The sequence below is a fragment of the Stegodyphus dumicola genome, chromosome X1, assembly GCF_044657685.1.
Source record: "Stegodyphus dumicola isolate Sdum_Otavi_A_Nest chromosome X1, ASM4465768v1".
In the NCBI taxonomy this organism is placed as follows: domain Eukaryota; kingdom Metazoa; phylum Arthropoda; class Arachnida; order Araneae; family Eresidae; genus Stegodyphus; species Stegodyphus dumicola.
The window spans coordinates 121,808,421-121,833,223 of NC_140780.1; the positions used below are offsets into that span (position 1 = coordinate 121,808,421).

At 32.8% G+C, this 24,803-nt stretch overlaps 1 protein-coding gene across 2 annotated transcripts in view; it reads right to left on the minus strand.

The window, feature by feature from the left end:
• Ent2 (Equilibrative nucleoside transporter 2) overlaps positions 1–24,803 on the minus strand; it is a 269,678-nt gene that overhangs the window by 162,322 nt on the left and 82,553 nt on the right. For both annotated transcript variants that reach the window (XM_085808590.1, XM_085808591.1), the window contains exon 2: positions 15,614–15,897. In XM_085808590.1, coding sequence (XP_085664716.1) covers positions 15,614–15,824 — 211 coding nt within the window. In that variant the 5' untranslated portion in view covers positions 15,825–15,897. The remainder of the gene's footprint in view (positions 1–15,613; positions 15,898–24,803) is intronic.

Below are 24,803 nucleotides of genomic sequence, written 5' to 3' on the forward strand. Positions count from 1 at the left end.
ACGTCTGTGCGTCCACCCAAAGAGATACCACCCCAAACACAGACATTGCCTCCTCCGTATGCATTTCTTTCACGGATGTTTGATGGATGATAACGTTGTTTCGGGTTCTCTCCAAATCAAATAACGTCGACTACCCCTTTGGAAGCTAAATTTGGACTCATCAGTAAAGAGTACCTCCCTCTATTGATCAGCCATTCGGTGGGCATGTTGGCATGCCCACCTCAAACGTTGCCTTCTATGACGTGACGTGAGAGGTACGCAAATGGCTGGTCGATTCGCGTACAGACCTCTTTCGTGAAGCCTTCTACGCATGGTTGAAACTGACAAAGTCTGGTGGCTGAATCAAGGGAAGATCTATTTCTTTGTGGACATTAGAACAAGTATCAGTCATCGATGCTCGTCGTAGCGGTTAGCCGCCCTTGGCTGAACCTCACAGATGGCGAATCTGTGGTTAGAAATTCTTGCCAAAGCTTCTGAACCGCAGACTCACATTTAAACATCTGGCCCCTTCTGCCTGACTTTGTCTTGCCTCTAGTCTCCTAATAACTCTTCATCGCAGTTCTTTGGGGGTCATTATTACGAATTGGCTATCCCAGATTTCTTATCTCAGTATCACAGTGAAATTTGCAGGCTTGCTTTTAAACATGCAGTTTTATATTCCTCGCAGATGACGTATTCCGACTGACACGCCACTAATTTTCACACTTCAGTTTCACTCAACAACTCTTATAGCACAACATATTTAAATTTTACACGGATTGGCTTATTTTTGAGCTAGTTATCGCTATTTTTGTAATTTTTCCTTAATTTTTTTTAAAATCATACGTTTACTACCTCTACAAGACCCTCAGTTGTTCAATTATTTCGAAACCTGTTTATTAAAATATTTCCGAAGTTCAATGCCTCTCCGAAAGGCTAATAAGGGGCCACGTAATCGCAGCCAAGTAAAAGCTGTGTTAAATAATTTCAGATGGATTACAAATTCAGTATAATTTAGAAACTACGTCGACAACTAACTATATAGTGTCCGATAAATTTCGGTACATTTTTTAAAAAATCATGTAAAATCAACAAATTGGTGCAACAGACCATGGTTTGCACCAAAATGTTTTTCATGAAAAGACAAAGTTTTTGGTATAAGGATATTTTAATTTCATGCACGTCCAGGAACAAGAGGGTTTCATTACTGATGGCATCAAATTCTTGTATTATAAAATCTTATTTACTCCACAGTGTCACTTGTATAAAAAAAAAAAAAAAAAACATTAAATTGCATCCAAAATATGAGTACCATTTGATTCCAAAATATTTAAAGGCAAAGCAAAGATGGAATACATTTATAAACAAACGAATAAAAAAAAAAAAACTGCCGAAATTCCACAATATATCAAACATAAGCTAGAGCTGCATATAGTTGTCCTACCAGGAATGCTATACAAATTGGTTTAATACCTTTCAGTAATTTATCTCCAGTTTCAATCCTTCAATACTACGAGGCAAGAAACGGGAATAGATGTCTCAGTTCATGATACTGAAGGGCTTGTATTGGTTTTAAAAACATTCCACGGGCTGTCTAGGAGGAGAGATGCCTTCGCAAAGGACTTTTTAAAGGAAACTGGTTCGCATACATACACAGCTTTTAGCTGCCCTCAGCTGCGCGTCAAAAGTAACAATTACGGGAATCTTCACTTCCAGGATATCTGATTTGTTGACTTAGGGTAGAGAGGTGCAGAAAACAAATTTTCCCCAACCTCGTAAAACATTCCGTGTACATATGCGCGACTGTTTCCATCTGGAAACTTCCCGTTTAAACTAGTTTAAGAGAAAACTTTTTTCTCGGAAATGTTTCTTATAGCATCGTTATATGTGATAAACCCATTACACATCTGAGAAAACCACGAAAACTCCCAAGACGCTGAACGCTGTGATAAGTGATTAAAGGCACAGATGGTAGTACAGTAAATAAAGCTACAAAAATCAAAACAAAATACAAAAGCCAAGGATAAGCAAAAATTACCCGAGTAGACTCGTATTTACGTTACATATGAAACGCAGACCAAATTATAACCACGAAAATAAACACGCGAAAGCCGAATGAAACTGTAATTTCAAATACTTAAGCTATTGATGCCGCTCTTTTAAAAGCAGCAACTTCTGAAATTTTACATTTCTCCTGTCCATATGTGTCGTAAACATTCAATCACTGCTATGCTCGTTTCCTTTAACTTCATAAAATTTCAGCTCAAATTACGACAAACTCGGCAGTTTTTAATTTCCAAACGCCACCAAGTGCTAAACGAATTATTACCATCTCAGACATTTACTTTTTTCTTAGCGGGCTATATTTGTGTGCGTGAGAAAGGTACATGAGACATACTATGCACGCTGCCAAAAATCTTGATATTAACGTAACACAGTACTTGAATTTCTAAGACAATTATGCTAAAGGAAATTAATATCAGTTGAATTTATGATAAGAATTAAATGAAGTATTTTATAAGCATTGCTTCTTATATTTAACGGAGCAGAATACGCAAACGATTGAACTTAATAGCCTCACACACGCAATACGCATATTACCGAATTAAATATTCTCAACATCCCTTCTCCCTTTCACTCGTAATACATAAATGAATAATTTAGCTTTAATTCATACTGTCAAAAAAAAAACTTCGGCGTTGGGCAATTTAGGAATTGCACCTCTATTTTAGAGCAGAATGATATGCAAATACGATAATTATCTTAGAACAAGCGAAAAAATAATAAAGAAATAAAAAAGAACTTCCCTCCTGATATGTGCGGCCATTTTCGGAGGAGGGGGGTTAAATGCATAATGACAAATATCCCATCCAGATAGCTTACGAAACACACAATTTCCTTCAATTCACCATTTCAAACAGAATAAATCTCGGCACTTATTTTAAAATTGCTGTTTTAACTAGAAAACGTTTTGCTATTTAATCAGTACTTTTCGAATTTATCTGCAATAAAATATCTGTTTAAAGAAGCACTTACTTATAAAAGTAGAATACTCGTTCCTTTAACATCATCGGGAAAGTAGTGCAGGGCTTTGGCTTGCCCAAATTAAAGTGCATAAAAGTAAAACAAACTGATTCTGGAATCAATACTTTATAAATTATCATTTTGAAAGCCTTATCTTTCCACTGAATTAATAGTTTTAATTTTATCCATAGAGAGACGATATCATAAGGTGCATATTTCTCCGCACCATGCTTCATGAATTTTTCCTGCATGGAAATGCCGCAGAAACCGATCTGAACATGTTATTAATATATATTCAGGTGCTATCAATGAATGCTAATAGCAAGGGTGGTTTACGTTCAGAAGCAATTTTAATGCTGAGGCCAAGTCTAAAATTTGGAGACAGAGGAAGAAAGGAAATGATATATTCAAGACGCTTATAAGAGACAAATCTACGCATCACCAGAAAAGAACGAATATAGACTTAGTTCTTTTCTCATGAGAGTGAGTTCATACGAATTCATAGTTGAAATTCATCAACAAAGATGTATTCTGACAGAAGATGAAAAAGGAATTCTTTGTCCTAATATTACACGAAAACGACAGTGGTGAAATGCAAAAGAGAAGTCATATGCATCACAGTAAAAGACTGAACTAGACTACTTCCAAAAAACGTTTTGCATGGTTTATTGCATATGAAAGCCAAGTTTACTTTAAACTGTTAAAAATTAACAAATCGTTAATGCAGACATTCATCGTCATCTTAGGTAATATGAAACGGGTTTTAACCATCAGGCAACCTGCATTAACCACAGGCCTGGTGTGAACCTTCGGAAGAATAATGCTAAATTTCATCCTACAAGAGCAACTTCCAAAAGCTCAATCCAGTCAAAAGTCTTTAATCCGGACTCGTCGGGACTTCGGCGATTCCGGATTATCGGTTTTTTCGGATTATAGATTATCAGTTTAAATCTGGTAAGATGGCATGCAGAAATTATAAAATTAAAAATATGAAACCGTAATTTATGAAATAAAGAGCAATTATGATCTAAAGGGTATCAAAATTCACAAGAAAAAAGGCTTAATATTTATTTGTTTACTTTATTAAACATTTCTCTCAACGGGCGCATGCGTAAAGCATACATTACGTATAGTCGAAATTAGAAAATTGCAACCAGAAAACTATTTGATGTGTGTTCGTGATATTTATAATGACGAGGAATTTGATTTAAATCATATCAAAGACGGAGTACACCGAGATGAACTATTACATTTAGTAAGGAATTATACGCCGAATAAAATAAAAACATCTGCCCTGAAGATAAGGATAGTGCTGACAGATCAACTTCCAGTTCATTGCGCGCCGCGACGTCCCCCCCCCCCCCCGCAGAGCAGCGTGAAATTGATAAACAGATTTCGGAATGGTTAGAGATTCAAAGGATATGCCTTTATCCACTTTTTGCTTCATGGACATTGAAACATGCTTTCGCTTTGTAGATCCTTTGGTAGCTCCAGAATCGGAAATTCTTTTTGACATAACCGAAAGTTCAAGCTTACTTTTTATAAAATTGTTCTAACGGTCTGCAAAAAATAATAAGCCGGATTCAGTTAGAAGATTAAGGAACAACGCAATCTGCAACATTTACTGAAATAGATAATTAGATAATTTTACCTTAGCTTATACCGTCCGTTATACATGAAAAGCGCATGCGTGAAAGGTATTATGCGCATGCGTTAACACATTATGCGTTGACGCATGCGCAGAAAGTTTGTAGCTTTGAGGTCCGGATTAAAGACTTTTGACTGCAACAAGAAATTCTTCTAATCCTCTCCAGCATTCAGGCATTAACACCAGTCGAAAAAGTAATACATGAATATTTTGTATCGAAAACAAAAGAACTCTTTTATAAGGGGATTAAGTAATTGCCTGAAAAATTGACATTCATAAATAAATTTATGCAAAATTTTTTTTTCTTCTCTCATTTGAAGTTACCTGTTTTAATCTTGCATTACTTTTCAATCAAAATTATACGTCATTCCAAAGCTTTCAGTCAAAAGTCAATTAATTACTACTATATTAATTTCTCCAACTGTATTAGTATTTGAAAAATACCGAAAGCATATTATCTGGCTCGATAACTTTAAACTCAACAATTAGATCAGACTTAAAAAAACATTCATTCCATTGGTCGAGGATTCTAGATAAACATTACTCAAGTTAACCAAAGTGTACATACACAATTCACATTTTTTCTTATTTCAGTATTATGCAACTATTGGAATTGTTTCAATTTTCCCTTCCTTTTAGCAATCTTTCCAAGATAATAATAAATATCAACAATGTGTATCTCCACTCATATTGGCAAAGAAGCTGATCCCTTTTCCACTGCAAAATTTAAGAGATGACAGGTGCGTTCCATAATTTGCAAATATGAATTTTCCTTTTTTAAGATGCCTGCAACATCAGTCTTCAAGGTAACCATTCCGGTGCAGTGCCGGCTTCCACTTTAATAATTAGCTGTGCTACATATTAAAGCCTGTCGAATCTCCTGCTAAAGTGAGGCAGAAATTACACTCAGTTTCTGAAGATTTTAGATTAAAAAAAGAAAGAACAATTGGATACAGTTTCGTATCGGTATTATTGCTTCCATCCGTAGGGAGGCAAAATGAAACTGTTTTAATGCAATCAATAACTGAAGATTTATTTTTCATGCCAATTTCTTGAACCCATTTGTTCTACAATTGCAACCGTTTTTGTCCTTGCACTTGATTACTTCTTAGCGATTTTACTACTGGGAAAATTTTTTCTTAAAAAGAAACCTTTGCACTCTTTCTAACCTTTGCATGATCCGATGCATTCAGTGGCAGGTTGTGCTCCAATAAAATTACAGGGAAGAGGCATTCTGCATTGATAACTTTTTGGTCCTTTGTTTCCACAGAATCCCCCCCCCCGTACAACTCACGTTATCCTTATGTAGGCACATATTTAAGAACACTGGGCCTTATACAGTGAAAAATCGAAAAATCGCAATGAAAAACGATACACACTGCAATATTACATTTCCTTCACGAAGCAATATAAGGAAAGTCATATGTGTACGATTTTTGAAAAGTACATGAGTATCTTACATTTTTTGCAGATGTAACTAAGGCAAAATATCGCAGTCGCTTAAAATTGTTTCTGGAAAGCACATGAGACTAAAGCCCCGTTTCCATTAGTGCGTTGAGAACATTATAAGGTCCATGTTGGGAATGCGTAGTGTCATTAGGAGAAACGCATACGCAGACGGAAGGCCGTTTACACTATTGCGTTGGATTTACGCGAACGGAAGTTCGGTGGTCGATTGCATTTATTGCTACCAGATGTCTTTGTATTTAACTTAACAGGATTTGTATTCTTAAGATATTTAAATTCCATGTTATTGGAAATTTTTATTTCTGTTTATGAACTGTGAAAGTTATGTACTCTAGCAATTTTTAGATAAGTAAAGTTATAATGCATATTATGAACATCACTAATTGCATAGAAGCTGAAGTAAATTTCAAAAATTTCTTTGTGTTTCTAGAAGCCTTAAATATTAATGAAATAATATATATATTATTAAAACTAAAATGTACAGCTACTGAAAAAAAAAATAAATAAAATAAAAGTCAAAGGAATTAAAAATCTGCACCAATCTAAGTTTTTTTTTGCTTAATTTAGCAAACTTAAATAACTGGTTATATTATAAAACATTGAAAACAATATATTCTGTGAAAATAGAAGAGAAACACGCCGAGTGAAACAAAATTAGTAACACAATAACCTTAAGTTTGGTGTAGATTTATGTTAAGATCTCAAACAATTTCTAGGGCAAGCAGGTTTAGGTCCCTCTTTGTCAGAAGTAATGAAATCTACAAGACTGAAGAATAGTCATATTTTTCAATTGCGCCAAAATATGTGTAAATATTTATTTTTGAATGATTTTTTTTTACCAGGGTAACAACTTTTATTTTATAATATTAGCTATAATTTTATAAAAGCTCCTTGCCTTCATTTCCGAAAACTCTCGAACATAGCCAGAAAGATAAATTTCTTTAGGTGTATCTTGCTCTACAGAAATTAGAGCAAGATTTGTCAGCCTAGTCTCCGTCATAGAAGATCTTAAACAAGTTTGTACATATTTTAATTTCGAAAAAGATCTTTCTCCACTTGCAACTGTTATAGGAAAGGACAGCAAAATTCGAAGTTCCACTCCAGTATATTTGGAAAACATTCAAGATTTTATACATATTCTAAACTGACAAGGGGCTCCGCTCCAGGAACGATGTATTTTGACAGATCTTCCAGTTCATCACAAAGTTCTGAAGCGTTCAGATTACTCGAATGTTTATTTGCGAGTTTCAATTTCTAGTCTTTGCGTCTATTCAAATAAATATGTTTTATATATTCAAATAAATATGTCTGAAATATGTTTGAGGGTTCCTACGTACAGGAAACTGTACTGTAGTTATGCTCCGTATTCCCGAGTAAGTTCAAATCTTTCTTCTACAGAACGAATAGCAATGTCTAACGTGTAGAAATACAGTTCTACTTTAAATTCCTCTTCCAACACTTTGTACGTTTTCATATGAAGCCTCATACCCAAACAATCTACGTCGCCTTAGGGTATGATGGACTGGCTAAAGGAAGGGTAGATTTCTAACGTTTTTGCCATTTACATTTCTTCTGAGATATATTAAATTATTATTTAAATTATTAAATTATTATTATCACTTTTACAAATTTCTAAATATGTTTTCTCCTTCTGCAGAGCTCCGACAGCTGACTGCAAATTCGTCTTTATACTTTGCAGAATTTACTCGCGTGGTTTACATGAATGATTATATCATGCCAAATAGCAACTGAGACGAGAAATTTTAAATTTTATATTTTTCTGCCAAGGATGATGCCGAATGCCGTAAGAAACTAGAATAAATATTTTTAGCAAGCTATATTAGTACAGAATAAATTTCCTCCACAAATAAAAAAAATTAAAATGTAAACAATGATTTGTATTAATTTTTATTTACTTTTTGTTTAAACCTTTAAAAAATATTGCAAAATTTGTAAAAAAATAGCTCTTTCTCTAGCGTTATTTCATTGACAATAAAACACTGAATAAGATGAAAATAATTAAAAAAAAATAAATAAATAAGAGCAATTAACTTAAAAAATTTCCACTTAATTAACCAAACAGACAAAATATTCTGCTTCTTTGCTGTGATTCGGGGAAGGGAGCGCCATATAAGTTATCCATGAAATAAATAAATAATGAAAAGGAAATGAATAATCAAGCCAGAAACGAGACAAGGGTAAAGCCAGTGAGAAACTTATTGTAAGTAAACAGCTAGAGGGGCAAAATTAGTTCATACGAAATTTACAAAAAAGTCTGAAAGCTTTCAGGCTTTACATTATGCCCAAAGGGACATTTTTTTTTTAAAGTTTCATGTGCTACTTTTATTTATTAAATATCATGTTCTTCCCGCTTAAACCATTAAATTAAATTCAACAGCAATATCGCATGAGCATATCTTTAGAATTTCCGATACACAGTCTTGCGCACTAGCGATAATTTTTTTTTTTTTTTTTTTTTTCCCCCGTACAAAATTTACATTGCTCGCTTTGAAATCGTTGAGTTTCTTAATCAAAAACACGTTAAAGCATTATAAAATAGGGAATCTATAATAAAACAAATTTCAAATTCCAAATTTGGGCTTCCACATGCCCATATTTGGTGGAAGATTACATGATTCAAAATTGGATGGCTCTAGGTACCGTTGCTTTATCCCAATGCGAGAAATATAGATACATTTATGCAGATTTTTCATTATTTAATTTCTTTAAATATAACACAGGGCTGTAATATTTGGTGGCAACAATTTGAAAACTGAAACGATATTTATAGTGAACCAACGCAAAATGCCAAAACGAAATTAATAGCCTTTTTGGGCTAAAAATTTAGAACTTTTAGTGTGAAAAATCTAGCGCAAATGCAGCTAAGATTGATCAAATTAAAATTTTTTAAATTTATTGATTATACTATCAGGAGAGAGTAATACGCTTGTAAAAAAGATTATTACAACCAGTATAAATATTTAACGAATAAAAATTAAACAAAATAAATTAATTTTTTAGTCCAAAAAAGGTGCAATTTGCTCTGTAGGACTATTATTTTCGTTTTGGCATTTTGCGTTGGCTCACTATAAATATCTGATTCACTTTTCAAATTGTTGCCACCCAATATTATCGCCCTGTGTTATATTTAATGAAATTAAATAAGGAAGGATCTGCATAAACGTATCTATATTTCTTGCATTGGGATAAAACAACGGTACCTAGAGCCATCCAATTTTGAAAAACGTACTTTTCCACCCGAATATGGGCATCTGGAAGCCCAAATATGGAATTTGTTTTATTATCTATTTCATATTGTGTAAAACTTTAACGAATCTTTGATTAACAAACTCACCGATTTAAAAGTGAGCAGTGACAAAACTCTACGAGGAAAAAAAAATTGCGCGGAACCGTGTATCGGAAATTCTAAAGATATGCTGATTTTAAAATTATTTTGCGACATTACTGTTAAACTAAATTTTATGGTTTAAGAGTAAAAAACATGATATTTAATAAATAAAGGTAACACACAAAACATTAAAAAAACACCCCTTTAAACATAATTTAAAATCTGAAACCTTTCAGATTTTTTTCTGAATTAATGCTATATTAAATTTTTAACTCATTTTATTTTTTAAATGTTTTTATTATATTCATTTGATGAACTAAAATCTGGAAGGATTAATGTAAAAATTCATTACAATAAGTTTCTGATTAACTAGCTTCTGTAATGTATGTAGTTTCTGTGTGATTAATCTTTGCAGGGATAATCCGAAAAAGCATACAAGTCCTTAGAGGTTAAAATTATGCACATTGATATTTATTAATCCTGGGCTTAATTTAGGAACTAAAGGTCCTACTGTAAGTCATCAAGTACAGTGAATGAAAAATGATTATAAATTAATCAAATAAAACAAGGAATAATTCAAATCAAATAAAATGTAAAGTTAAAGGTATGTTTTAATTTTAAAACTAATGGTATATAAAGAAATAATAAGCAAATCGTAAAACTTATATTGAAACAAATGAAAAGTAAGAAAATTAGTAAGATAGGATACGAAAGACAAAAGAAAGGAAGATATTGAATACACACATATACGTGCAAATACACACATTTACATAATATACACACATATACAAGCAAAAACATATCTCGGGCAATTTGGAATTTATATTTTGTTGACTTTTATGCCTGTTATCGAATTTAATATTGCTTTAGTTTAGTTTTTCGCATCATTTTAAAAATCAAGGATAATGCAAAGAGTATACAGAAATAAACACTTTAATTTAATGATAAAAGAATGGATTGGATTATTTAATTATGGCAAAGCGCACGAGGGCTATCTGCCTAAAGGGAGAGGGATGCCTTCATGGAGAACCTTTTAAGGGAAACTAGCTCATATACACGTTACATATGGGGAAAACGGTCATGCAGCCAGCCCGTTTGTCCAAGGATTAGAACCTCGGACCGAACTACCAGTGTTCAGCGTCTTTACCGCTCGGCCGTTGGTGGGCAATAAAAGAATGAAAGGACATAAGAAAAATTTGTATTTTAGGCAGAATTACAGCTATAAAAACCGAAGATAAGGGAATTTCAGATATTTAAACATACATAAGCACAAAAATTGACAATTAAAACTTTTATATAATAATCTTAATATTAATGTATTGCATTACTTTCCTGTCAATCACAATTTAAGCTGCAGTATAGTTTTCATTGTTTCTAAGCCGTATAATTAAATTCTCAAATAAGAATGTTTCAAAAATATTTTAAATGTATGCAATAAAACACGAAAAGCATTAATATAAAAAAGTTTTCAATAATTTCAGACACGTATTTCGTTTGTTAAACGAATTGTTTATGTTTTGAATTATTGGAGTTCAGATTTGCCGATGAATTTGCAGTTCGAAGACATTACACATTAGAATTACATATCAAGAACTTTTAAAAAAAAAAAAAATTAATGTTTGCATCATCTCTTAGACAAAACACTCAGAATATGTGAACTATTTCGGGGATCACCCAATTTTTTAGTGTTGTTTAAATGACAATTTGGTTTAAAGTACATTTGCTTTGCTCTTTATTTGTAATTGCTTTTGAATTTCGGATTTGCATATGATGGCTTTAAACCATTTTTTTTTTTTGAAAAGTCAATTTGCATAATGAAAAGCTTTATGATTTTTTTGAGTAGTCAATTTGGCACAATGTTATGTTTTATTCTTTTTTTCCAAGTGTTTCGAAAGCGCGTAGAGAAAATTCTCGTACATTTCAGATTCGATTTTTCGGTTTAATATCAATCACAGTAAAACTTTCATCTAAGATTTTACTGTAAAGATGTCCACTTTCCTTTCTAAAAAGCTGAAACATTTTTTTTTTCAGTCAAATTCTACTATTATTATTGTCATATTCCAATGACACATAATACATGACCTGCAATATCTCTTTTAGCATTTCCTCTGTACTATAAATGTATTTCAGTTAATGTATAATTATTAAATATTTAACAGTAAAAATTATGGATATTCGAATAATTTTAGGAAATTCTTCCATAAGTTTAGGATGAAATAATAAACAAATTTTATTGACCTGTATGCAAAGAGCTTTGAAGGTGACTGTGTAATATGTGAAATGGAAATTTTAAAATTAAACCTTCCAAATTTAAAGTTTCCAGAAATGTTTAATAATTTGTAGTTAAACTTATTGACACTAACGTATTTGAAGATGAGTACTCTGTCCCATAGATTCTAAAATTAGCATAAATAAATACTTGTTTAGGAAACAAGTATTTATTTATGCTAATTTTAGATTTATTGTTTAGGAAACAAGTATAAAGTTTCTTCATAATTACTAAAAATAAAGTTGTATACGTTTTGCGCAAGACAAGTTTTGCGCACTTCTTAGAGAAATGCGAAAAACATCATTTAATGAAAATAGATTTTTTTTTTTACCCCAGGTGGATCAAAAAGCAAAAATCAGTTAGGAAAACAAAAATCACGAATTATTTTAGGAGCATTAATATTTTTGATTATTGTTATATTTTTTATTTACGTCTTAAAACAACTATTTCTGGTTCAGAAATTAATTACTTCAGATTTCCAGTTTTTACATTGCTTATAAATTAAGCTGTATCATTTTTATCTTAAACATTAATTTATTAATGACAAAAATATGAAAAATACATATAATGTATGGGAACATATATTAACGGAAACTATTTATGTCTTAGAAAAGCTACGTAGTGGTGCCAAAATGAAAGAGAATAATGCGAAAAGGGGTTTTATGAGTGAAAATCGCATCATTTTCCACTAAAACGTTTTAACTAATTTTTTTTTAACTGCAAAAATTATTGAAATATTGCAGTAAAAGTGGGAGAATTCTTTTCCATTCGTCTGTGTAGTGAACATTGTATTGTAATTTGTGTTCTTTCAAATGTTGAACTGCAACTTAAAACTATTAGGTCCAACACTGCCATTGATATGCTTAATATTTTCAGTAATTAATTTATCGAAATTTACAAAGTAGTATATACTTTTAGTTATATGATGTCACTTTATTATCATTATTATATTATTATTGATGATTTCACGTACTGAATGTTTTGTGCAAAGTAAAAGTAGAATAAAAATTAAAATAAATTAAAAGCAAAAGTGTAAATTTTAAAGTTTCATTTCAAACAACAGCCCACTAGCGACCAAGCGGTAAAGTCGCTGAACACTGGTAGTTCGGTCTGAGGTTCGAATCCCGCGAATGGACTGGCTGCATGGGCGTTTTCATGGTTTTCCCCATGTGTAATGTGTATACGAACCAGTTTACCTTAGAGAGTCCTCCACGAAGGCATTCCATTCCTTAGGCAGATAGCCCTCAAGACTTTGCTACAATCAGACACACACACACTTTTTCATTTCAAATAACGATTAGAAAGTACTCCACGAAGGCGTTCTTCCCCTTGGGCAAATATTCCTCGAGTGCTTTATTATTATATAATAATTCAATTCAGTTCCGTTTAAATAACATACAAATTATTGCGCATTACTGAATTCTAAGCTTAAATGTTTCACGTTGTTAAAATGAATTGTAATTTATTATATTTTTTCAAACGAAGGGAAATTAAAATATTTCTTTCAAAACAAATTTAATATCTTCAGAATTATCTTTTACAGATTAGTGTGAATTTTTGGTAGATGAGTAATTTACAGACTAAGAAACACCACAGCTGTTGTCTTTCCTAAAGCAAATCAATTTACAAGTTCTATGCCTTCAGATTTAATTCTCGTTTAGGAATTTTAAAGAATTCTTAACCTGCACTTTATCTGCAATGTGAGAATATTTTGTAAATTTTGATATGAAAAATACGATAAATATTGATTTACTCATTATTTCAAGTAAAAATATTCATCCATTCCATTTCTTCTCCCTATAAGTGAAGAAGTCATGAATTTCGATAAATTTAAGGAAAAAAATTAACTGGAATATTTGCCGCTTAATGTTTAAGCAACCAGAATGAAACTTTGAGTTCTTTGTTGAAACACAACAAAACCCGTTGAATTGGGATTGCAAAGGGAGTTAGCTTTGTCGCATAAAACATGCCCCTATTTTCTTTGACCTTGAATTCATTCAAAGATCCCTAAGAAACGGGAAATCTCTCTTTTCTAAATGTGGTGTCATAAATTCTTTGCATTTCCTGGACGAGGACACCATTTCGACATGTGGGTGGGGCAAAGTCCTTTCATGCCACGACTGCTCAACTTACGTCAATGATTTTGTGTCCTTAAGAAAGGAAAGCATACATTCTGGAGTTAGCAATTGATACTTACGAATGATTTCCCCCTCCAGATTATTAGTCTAAAAAAGAGAAAAAAATCAATCCGCCTTTAACTTTGCCATTTTGGAATGTTTCATACTTATAAAACCAAAATTTTTCCGTCCCTATACCCTGCTTTCTGGTGCGATTGCACCGTCGTTTTTTACATTGTAAGAACCATACATTCAAACATTCTATGTAACGTTGTTTCGTCATACTGCAAGAAACATACATACATTTATGCAGATTCTTCCTTATTTAATTTTTTTAAAAATAGTACAGGGTGAAATTATTTGGTGGCAACTTGAAAAGTGATACGCCATTTACAGTGAACCAACACAGTACATGTTATATTAAATTGTAAAAATCATTCGCATTAATAAATTCAATTTCAAGCTTAATATTAGCCCTGATTTTTAGACTTGGGTTTAATGGAAGTGCTATTAACAGATTCAATATATGAACAAAATTAAACGCTTCGGAATGACATATTATGAAAATTTCGAACTGCAAATAATATACCACGTTTCCTCTTAATTTGCAAAGGTCATTTGAAATTAAGTACCAGAATCCTGTTTTGTTACTTCTTTATTTATACTTAGAAAATGTGTCTATTAATTATTCGATCATAATAACAAAGTATATAGAAATAAATTAATATACAAAATAATTACATTATAATAAATAGTTACAATTAATTTTCACTTCCACCCCCTGTTGAATTGTGATTGCAAAGGGAGAAACCTTTCCTTCAGGGGGTCACCTTTAAACATTTTCCTGTAAGAAACTAAGAAATACAAAGGAACTTTTCCTATTTTCTGCTGACTCCTATGCCTGAACTGAGGTAGGTCACGACGTTACTATTTGATAGTCGAATGATGGAATATTAACTTTTGCAAACACTGAATTTAACTGTTTCATGTGCTTCCAAGGGCCCCTTTTCTGCATCTCATATGGAACTGCATCACTGCACCATATAGGAAGAGGGCCCTTAAAAACTTAAAAGAAGACGAATTCTATTATATTAAAATAAGAATTTATAGTAGTACAAACTCTAAAAATAAAAATGAAAAGCGAAAGGGAAAAAGATACTTTTAAGTCTAAACATGTGAATGTAGTTCAGCAGGACATTTAAGCGCCCCCTAAACTTTCGGGCCCCTATGCGACGGCATTCCTTGCATACCCTTATTTACAACACTGATTTCAGGTGTTTGCCAGTTTTTCCTCTGACCTTTTCTTTCAATCAGTTCAATTTATGGCTCAGGCCCCCTTTTCTCTCGTAGACATTTCATACTTTCATGTCTCACACAGGATGGTTTTATGGTTTTTTCTGAATCTTGTATACATATCTATTCGCTTATCATAACAATTCTTGCATGGAAATTTTCTACGTCACCGTAATGTAATATCAGACAAACATCAAAAACATTTAGCTTAAAATAAGCCGAATAAATATTAATTTAGAAGTCAAACAACAAAATTCAGCATATATTTGCAAATTTTCACAGGACTAGTTTTGATGACTTTACTGAACCATCATCCTCAGCTGCTAAAGTGTAAAATGAGCCTTGCGGAAACTAGGAAAAAATTTGCAAATATAATGCTGATTTTTGTTGTTTGACTTCTAAATTAACATTGAAAACATGTTGAATTTTCCATACGATGTGTAGTGAGGTTACATAATAACGCTTACCTAGTGTTCCAATACGTTTCTTGACTGGAACCACCGTAACATCACCAGTGGTGTTACCCGCAATATGATGCAAAGGCATTGTATCACCTCGATAGAAACTTGTATCATGACCATCACGGACCCCAACACCACTTGACATCAAATACTGTCGATCTGATGGTCGATCTTCATTCGGATTATAATCCGAGTAATATGGTGTTCTTAGTGCCATCCTTTACGGAAAATGAATCTCATTGATATGTCGACAAATAAATGGTGTTCCACAGCATAGTCCTCTAATATACCTGAAAATAAATATTTAATACAGTGATGAAAATGGTAGCAATGAGCTTACTGAAAACAATTTGAATATTGCACAGTTCATAAAAATAAATAAATAAATTTAAAAAAAAAAACTTTTTCACTTATTTCTTTATACTGTCTCATAACATGATTTCTTACAAAAAAGCACAGCAGAAATTTATAAAAAAAAAAAAAAAAAAAAAAAAAAAAAACAGATTATTCTAGTCAGAGGTATAAGTCAGCGGTGAAGCTAGAACTTTTGCCACCCCACATGATATACAATCATATAACAAAAAATGGCAACATGACATGTAGGAAAAAAAAGTTGGAACAGACCGTCTATGTTTATTTCTGAAGACAAACTTTCTTTTTTAATTGTTTGTTTTTGTTCGTAGAACCATTAAATTCATTCTAAGATGCCTACTAGATTTATCTTGATATTTTGATGACAGAGATGCTATTATGTAGACAACAGACACTTCTTGCGTACGTACACATTTGCAATAGAGTGAATGCACATGAAACTGAACATTGGAACTTTTCACAAAAACACTCATTTAGCTTTTCACAATATCACAGAGTACCATCGGTAGTTACACTTCAAACTACTAAGAATGTTAAACACAACACAATGCAAAGTACATTTAAACAGCAAAGGTAATACCTCAAAAAGTACCTCATTACACCAAACTCACGCTGAACTAAACTACTAAGAAACTGATGTGCTTCCTCGTCTTATATAGTTTTCCCATGGCCAAAAGATCTTTAGTACTTTCCACTTCTTGAAATTACTGGAAGGCATAAGAGGGCCAGATACAGTTACAGTAACAAATCTAGATTAATTACATTTAATAAATCACAATACCAATTACAGTTATACATGGACCGGACAAAAATATCGCCAAGATTGTCGCCAGTTAGGGGATATCTCACCATCTCGTCACTTTGGTGAGATAGCCATTTGCTCAATGTTAAATATTACTTGCCTCTGTATTCTTACTTTTCCGGCAAAGCTTCGTCTCTAGATTTTAATGTTTACATTATACAAAAAATACTACAACTTTAAACATAACTTTACTAAAATTATTTACATATTGTTACGAAATGTCAAGGCGCAGGGAGATGGCTTCCCCACAAAGCAGTTTTAGGGTTGCCATAAAATGGCAAGGAAAAGCAGGGTTGCCACATTTGTAGAGAAATCGCCCATTTTGGTGACAAAATTGGCGATATACCTTGGACAGATGGAGAACCTTCTGGAATAAATTCTTGCCAGTGTAATCCAGAACGTTCTCGAACACAAGCCAAAAGCTATATAAACCCTGCTGGTCCGCAGTTAGTTAGTGTGTGTACCTCGTCTAGAGTGCAAGTTAGTATCGAGTTGGTGTTTCGTCAAGCAACTCAATCCCTGCGGAGTCAACCGAGTTGACAGCCGAGCAGCGAGTACCAACCAAGTGGGTCATCGAGTGCACCGAAAGTCTTTAGTGTATCGCGGTTAGTGCATTGTCGAGAGAGCGTGTTGAACTCTGAGAACAACTGAACCGAAGAGTCAGAAACTGTGCTCATGTGTCATAGAGTGCATCGCGAGTTGTAGCGTGGAGAGTTTCGAGAGTATGTGGAGTTCCGAGAACGACCAAGCAGAGTCGGGTGCTTTGCAGGAAGCTGTCTCCACCGTTATTGCCTGACAGTTTGAAGGCTGTGTTGCTGATTGTTCCAGCGTGTTTATAGTAGATCTTCCATGACTGTAAAAGTGTTTTGGAGCTGTCCTGATTAAATATTGGCCCAATAAAGTGTGTTTCGATACTTCATCAAGTGTCGTCGTTATTCACTCCAAATCTACGAACGTGTAGGAAGAAAATAACGTAGCATCTGGTGTCAGGAAGAGAATAACGCAACAATTGGTGTCAGAAGCGGGATTTGCGAGTGAATGCCAGGGACCCACCTGCAGAGGAAATGAAGACTTTGATGGACTTCTTAGCCGAGATGAGGGCTGAAATGAAAGCCGGATATGCTGAGATAAAATCTGAATATAAAGAGATGACAGCTGAGATCAAAGCCGCACTGAAAGAGAAGAAAGCAGGACTGGAAGATAAGAAACCCCGGTGAGAAGAAATAAATGTCGGCCAAGAAAGTGTGCGAGAGCATCTCCAACAGGTGAAAGTGGAGTTTACAGAAGATATTGGAAGCATAAAAAAGGCATCCAAATCATAATTGTATTTGTTGCAGCAATGTTCACTGCAGTCTAAGGGGCAGGATATCCTGGTGAAGAAATAAAATTCTCAGCAAAAATCTTAAAAAATAGGAGCTGGCTCATATTCACATAACAAAAAGGTCACTGGCTTGTATTCACACCATGCATACGTGAATACAACATCATATATAATGTGCATAAGATAAACCATATAAGGCAGCCAGTCCACTGTATGGAATTTGTCCCCAAGTTAAACTATCCAATATTAATCCATCTTATTCATTGGGTCATTTGGAAGAATAACGAGATGCCGAATTGCAATACGAAATTGAGTTGAGGTAAAAATTGTTTTTACCCTTCAAAGATATTACAAAGAGACAATAGCTTAACTCTCATGCTAGGCCTTCCATTGAAACTTTTGAAAGTAAAATACAAATGACACATTGTGATCCTAATGACATAAATAAACAAGTGTTTCCCACTCGGACAGAAATATTTCAGAGTTTTATTTCTGTTGCTGTTTGGAAAGATGAAATCGAGAGGCAGATGAGCAGCCGCTACATACTTAACAGTTTATTCTAAAATACAGTTTCCAAAATGAAATTCCAAGTATTGAATTTCATAAAAGTTAAGAAGCATATAAAGCATAAAAATGAGTATATTGTATTTTAAAAATATTGTACTGCTGACAGAAGAGCAACTGGAATAATGAAACAAACTTCTACAATGTCACTGATGATTCTGCAAAAAAAAAAAAAAAAAAAAAAAAATACAAAACAGTAATTTAAAAAAGTTTTATTTCAAAAATTAACACAGAGTTTTTATTTATTTATTTTTCTATGTGTCCTTTTGACCTTTTTTACACTTGACTTTTGGTGCAGCAAAAGCTCTAGCTACACAGTTGACACGCTGCTGATGTACAGATTGTAAGGTTCAACACTACTGAAACGGTGACTTCTTATTGAATCATGAAAAGCTAAATGCACGACTTATGCTTCGTCTTACATTAAAGTGCAAACTCAGATGAAGGCTTAAAATAAACCTTTTTATTAACAGGTCAACCTGAGATTTACACATACTAACACAATAACATAAATTAATATCCATGTGTTCACGGAAAAAGTAGAATAGAAGTTGAAAATCAAACTAATACAATAACATAAATTAATCTCCATCAAAATCAAATTAAAATATTAACTGCAAAGTAGCATGTGCCTAAATAAACTTTAGCTCAGACCCTAAATATCTGCCAGCAAACGCAGCTTGCAAAACTAAAATCAGGTAATAGTCTGGTAACCGGTCATCGAATAGCTCTTAAAGGCTGTTTCAAATTCAAGAACACATCCAGGACGCAAATTAGTTCCCTACATTAACTAATTTGCATCCTGGATGGTTGGTCTAGTATGGTTATTCGATTATAGCAAAGACTATCTGCCTAAAAAGAGGGATGCTTTTGTAAAAAACATTTTAAGGGAAACTGGCTGATATCTAACCCATTGGGAAAATCATGAAAATCCCCCAATGCTGCCAGCTTATTCGCCTGGAACTGAACCACCCGGCTGCTGGTGGGCTGCATCCTGGATGGAGTTGATGAAGGTAGCAGTAATAGCAGGGCTTAATTTCTAAGATTAGAAGTGCCGGATTCCTATGGAAGACCATCAGCAAAGAGGAACAAGAGTAAAAAAATAAATAAAATGACTATTAAACTCATTAATAATTTTAAAATTAAATAGTTAATTATTATCAGATTAATTAATAATGATTTAATTAATGTTTATAATTTATTGTTTAATTAATAATTATTATATAATTAACTAATTATAATTTAATTGATAATTATTAGATAAGTAATTATTATTTATTGAAGTAATTAAATAATTAAAATTAAATAAAATGCAAAAAGAGAAATTGAAATTTAATAAGTGATTTTTAATATAATTTTATTGTTAAAATAAAATTGTAGAGATAAAATTTCTACTGAAATTGTTATTCAATTACATAAAAGAAGTGCCGCAGCCTTCTTATTCAGGGCTCCAGTGCGTTCCAACTAGAATTATGATTTATTACAAAAACTAAGAAGCACCGGAGCCAAGATCCGGTGAGTTTAAGCTCTGAGGGGAAGGGAATTTCTTTTATCATCACAAAAATTAAATATACTTAATGTATAGCTGATGATAATTCCAGGGTGAAACAGAATGAGGGTATGAGTGGGTGGAAACAAAAAATGAGGGGAATCTTGGTGAGAGAGAATGTTCTCTTTGACCGCGGCTCTCTGCTGATATAATTATAGCCATCAAGCAGATGTGTGACAGGCGTAAAATGAGTCCTGAATCTGACTCCTAAAGATGAATGTAAAGTTGCTGGTTACATTTTCTCCCATTAGTGGATACTGTGGGAAGACGATGTTATAGGACATGCTTGAGCAGTTTATCTCAGTATTTATTTCTTATTGTACTTGCTGTCACTTAACGCACATTTAAGAATACAAATTTTCCTTCCTGCGTGGATAACTAACTGTAAGCATCGATAACAATACACTAGGTACGATGGCATGGTGAGAAGTTTACGCATTCCTAAACAAACTCCCCCAAATTTATAGCCCTTCTTAAAGGGAAAGGTTTCCGCATGTGAGTGAAGGGACTTTACTTGAACGTCTCATGTTCTCACGAGTTCGTATTTCTAGGGAAATAGAGTATTGCAAAGTCTGCTTATTGTTAAACTAAAACGTTAGGAATTCTAAATTTTTTTCCCTTTAAATTGTGGTTCAGTTTTATAAAAAGAAGAACTGGAGCTTATCTTATTTAGGGCTCCAGTTCCGGCTAAAATTGTAATTTATCTTAAATATTGAGAAGTACTGGAGCCGGGCTCCAGTGGGCTCTGGTGCAATTTAAGCACTAAGTAAAGGCAAAAATAATTAAAAGAACTTGATTAATTAAATGCAAAATCCAATAAGACTATTTTCTGTTTTCTTTTATCATAAAAGAGGATTAATCTTTGAAATAATGCTTTTACTATCAGTTTAAAAATCTATGACTTTCTTAGCTAAAAGAGGGAAGAGTAAATTAAGATGTACACGTCACTGAAAAGATATGAATGTAAATTTTTTTGCAGGAAAGCATGGAAACAGAACCATCATGACAAAGCAGATACTCATTTAATAAGAGAATAATTTGTTCTCAAAGCTTTCTTTGGGTAGATGCTGGCTAGTTAACATGTGAGGGTTGTCTGCCTGAGAGAGGGATACCTTCGTAAGTAAGGAAGGGAAAATGGCTCATATTTACATTATGCACTAAGAAAACCACAAGAAACCTACAAGCTGGCTTCATGGAGGACTAAGTATTTGAGCTCGGGTAGAAATACTGTGAATCCATGGTCTTATTCATTCAGCCATTGGGTGTGCCTATCTTACAGAAAGCACCAATATTATAAACAGAGCTTAAATTGGGCCGAAGCCCGGCTCTGGTACTTCTTAATTTTTTGGGATAAATCATAATTGTAGACGGAGCGCACCGGAGCCCTAAATAAGAAGGCTCCGGCACTTCTTTTATGTAACCGAACAAAATTTCAGTAGAAATTTGGTCTCAAAAATTTTACTTGCACTAAAATTAAATTAAAAATCGCGATTACTTTACATTTAATTTAATTACTTAAATATTTAATTATTTAAATAAATAATAAATTAGTTTTATTTAATTAAATAATAATTATTTATTAAATAATAATCGATAAATATTTATTATTAATATTAACTAATTAATAAATACTTTGACGATAATTAACTATTTAATTTTTAAATTATTAATGAGTTTAATATTCATTTTATTTATTTACTTTTGTTCCTCTTTGCTGACGGTCTTCCATAGGGCTCCGGTACTTCTAATTTTAGAAATTAAGCCCTGATTATAAAATTAATTCTACCGGCATCTAACTATCTTCCTTAACCCCTTTTTTTATGTTACTGATTGCAAAGATATATTTTTACAGTTTATAAAATAATTAAAACATTTCTTGCTTTTTCTACATTAATCCCAGAACTAATTTAACGACGAATACATCAAAACTCACACTATGTTGGTACTTCAAAATATAGTAAAGAAACTGTACGAAGGAGGAAAAAAATGTTCCTCTGCGCTATATAAACGGATGCGCGCAGATAACATCTTAAACAAAGTAACACAAAAAACGGGTTCCCGGCTTCGCAATTTTTTCCTGATGCATTAATTGGAATAATGCCAAAAGCAAAAATCAGCAGAAGATCTATTAGACACCGTACAAAAAATTGCGCATGAACTAGTTTGCTGGGTAACAGAAACATCGCCCTTGCTGAAAAGAGTAATACTTATAAATGATACGTAAAAAAATATTGAACTTGATAAAAATGAAAATATATTGAACTTTGTTTTCGTTTGCGAACAGTATGTTTAATAATTTTTTAATTCCGCGAAATGATAGGTTTGCATAAATCACATCTTTCGCACGCTTATATCGTTTGAAGCTGAACACAAAAAGGCATTTTTGTTTCAAACATGAAAGCTTTCAAAATTTTATTATATTAAGTCCCTTTAAAGTTTATTTTTAAAAATATTCTTTGAAAGCTTGACGAGTAAAGCTATAAATTCCCAGAAGAAATTTTTGTTTAAACGCAAGATCAATAACGATTATAGCGCTGAATGTGCATCACCGCATTAATTGTCTATACCTGTAAAATAAACGCGGACGTTAATATCAACTTGCTTTGTCAAGGGACACCAAGAGCAAAGCGAAAAGAAGATATATTTAATCAAAGATAGAATGTACATCAATATATAATTTAGTTTGGGTTTATTTAATTATGATAAGGCACACGAGGGCTATATGCCTGAGTGGAAGACTTTCTGGGGGAAACTACTCGTAAACACGTTACACAAAGGCCAAGCCACGAAAATGCCCATGCAGTATGGTTCACGGAAAAAAAAAAACCTCGGACCGAACTACCAGTGTTCAGCGACTTTACCGCTCGGCCGCTGGTGAACCCAATATATAACTTACAAGTAACTTTTACCGATATCTTCCGTTATAGGACAACACGCGCCAAACAATTATCGGTAGAAATGAAGTATTGCAGTTCTAGACGCATTTCAATTCCTATTTATGTGGAAGTCTAGGAATATGGACAAAAAACATTTCAACAGATTTTAGCTGACAATGTTGCTTACCGACTGACTACCTTTAAATTAAATATGTTTTTATCTCTTATTTGCACATTAAGTATTGTCACAAAAAATTTTCTGAAAGTGTGTCATCCTATTTTAGTTCTTCGTTTACCGAAATGATTAACCTTAAAAGAAAAATTTTACCGCCACGTTGTCCTGTAAAGCAGTGCTCCGCAACCGGTGTGCCGCGGCCAAACGTATTCAGTACCAAACGTAAAATTAAACAGGAAATTTTATCGATATATAAATGCGGTTTTTGATTAAATTCCAAACGTGGAGGAAATTCAAAATATTTATGAGAAATACTCATTTTGGGTCCGAGAAATGAAAGAGGCCTGCTGCGAATTTTTGCTTTCTAATTCCATCGACCTCATTTCAAACGAAACTCTTAGTCGTAAAGTTGCGACTGAGCTTCGTAACCAAGGAAATTCCAATGCCGTGCCATTTATTAACAATCAGACTTTAATTAGAAATATATATATAATAAAGTACAAATGAAGTTGATAAGCCAATATTCTATTAAGCGCTAAAGCTGCAATAAATAGTGGTGAATGTTAATTTCACCTGGAGCAGGAAGCTGTCAAATATATAAAAAGGTTTTTGCAAATGAGTAAAAAGTGCAAAAAATGCCCAATTTCCTACAAAAGTATTAAAACTTTCAAGTGCTTCTTCGCCAATAATATGCAATAAAATAGCTACTTTAACTTCAGGTGATTTAGTAATACCACCAGACGCTAACATATAAATTTGGAATTTTTGTTTCCATTTTCGCTTAAATTACCTTCGAAATTTAGACTACTTGGTGGTTTTAATCCATCCATATTTAGTTTAAAGACTTTAAATTGTTTATATATATATATATATATATATATTTATAAACCACTTCAAATAAAAATACTGTCAAGATCCAAACTTTAATAAAAAAAAATAAAAAAAAAATATTGAAGATCCAAACAATTCCAGAAAATGGAAAAATTTTTTAATTTAGCAAATTAGTGATACTATCAGTTCAGAAACAGGCTGATCTATTTTGCTTCTCTCGATATACCAACTCCCTGATGGCCATATGCTGGAGATGCAAATTCTGAATTATTCCCACAATCCTTTTTTATTCTATTTTTATTTTTTTGCAATCCCTCTCACATTTTGTATTTGTAAACACTGATCTCAATTCTGGACACGTTTTATTCATTACATATAAACCAATTTCCGATCAATGACGATAATTACTTGGTTTGTTGATTACTTTTTCATTTTTTAAAAGTTTCCATTTTCAATTTTTTCGTAATTCATATATGTTAAATTTTAAAAAAATTTCAAAATTCATTTTTAAATGCTTATAAGTTACCTCATTGGTTGGAAACTCATTCAACTAAAATTCTACTACCTTTCTCAAAGGAGATAATATACTCAATAATCCGTTAGTAAATAAACTATATCGGCGAAATTTTTTTATTATTCAAGCTCAAAAATTTATACGCAACGATTTTAAAGAACATTTTTAAGCAGTTGCATATCATAAGCAAGC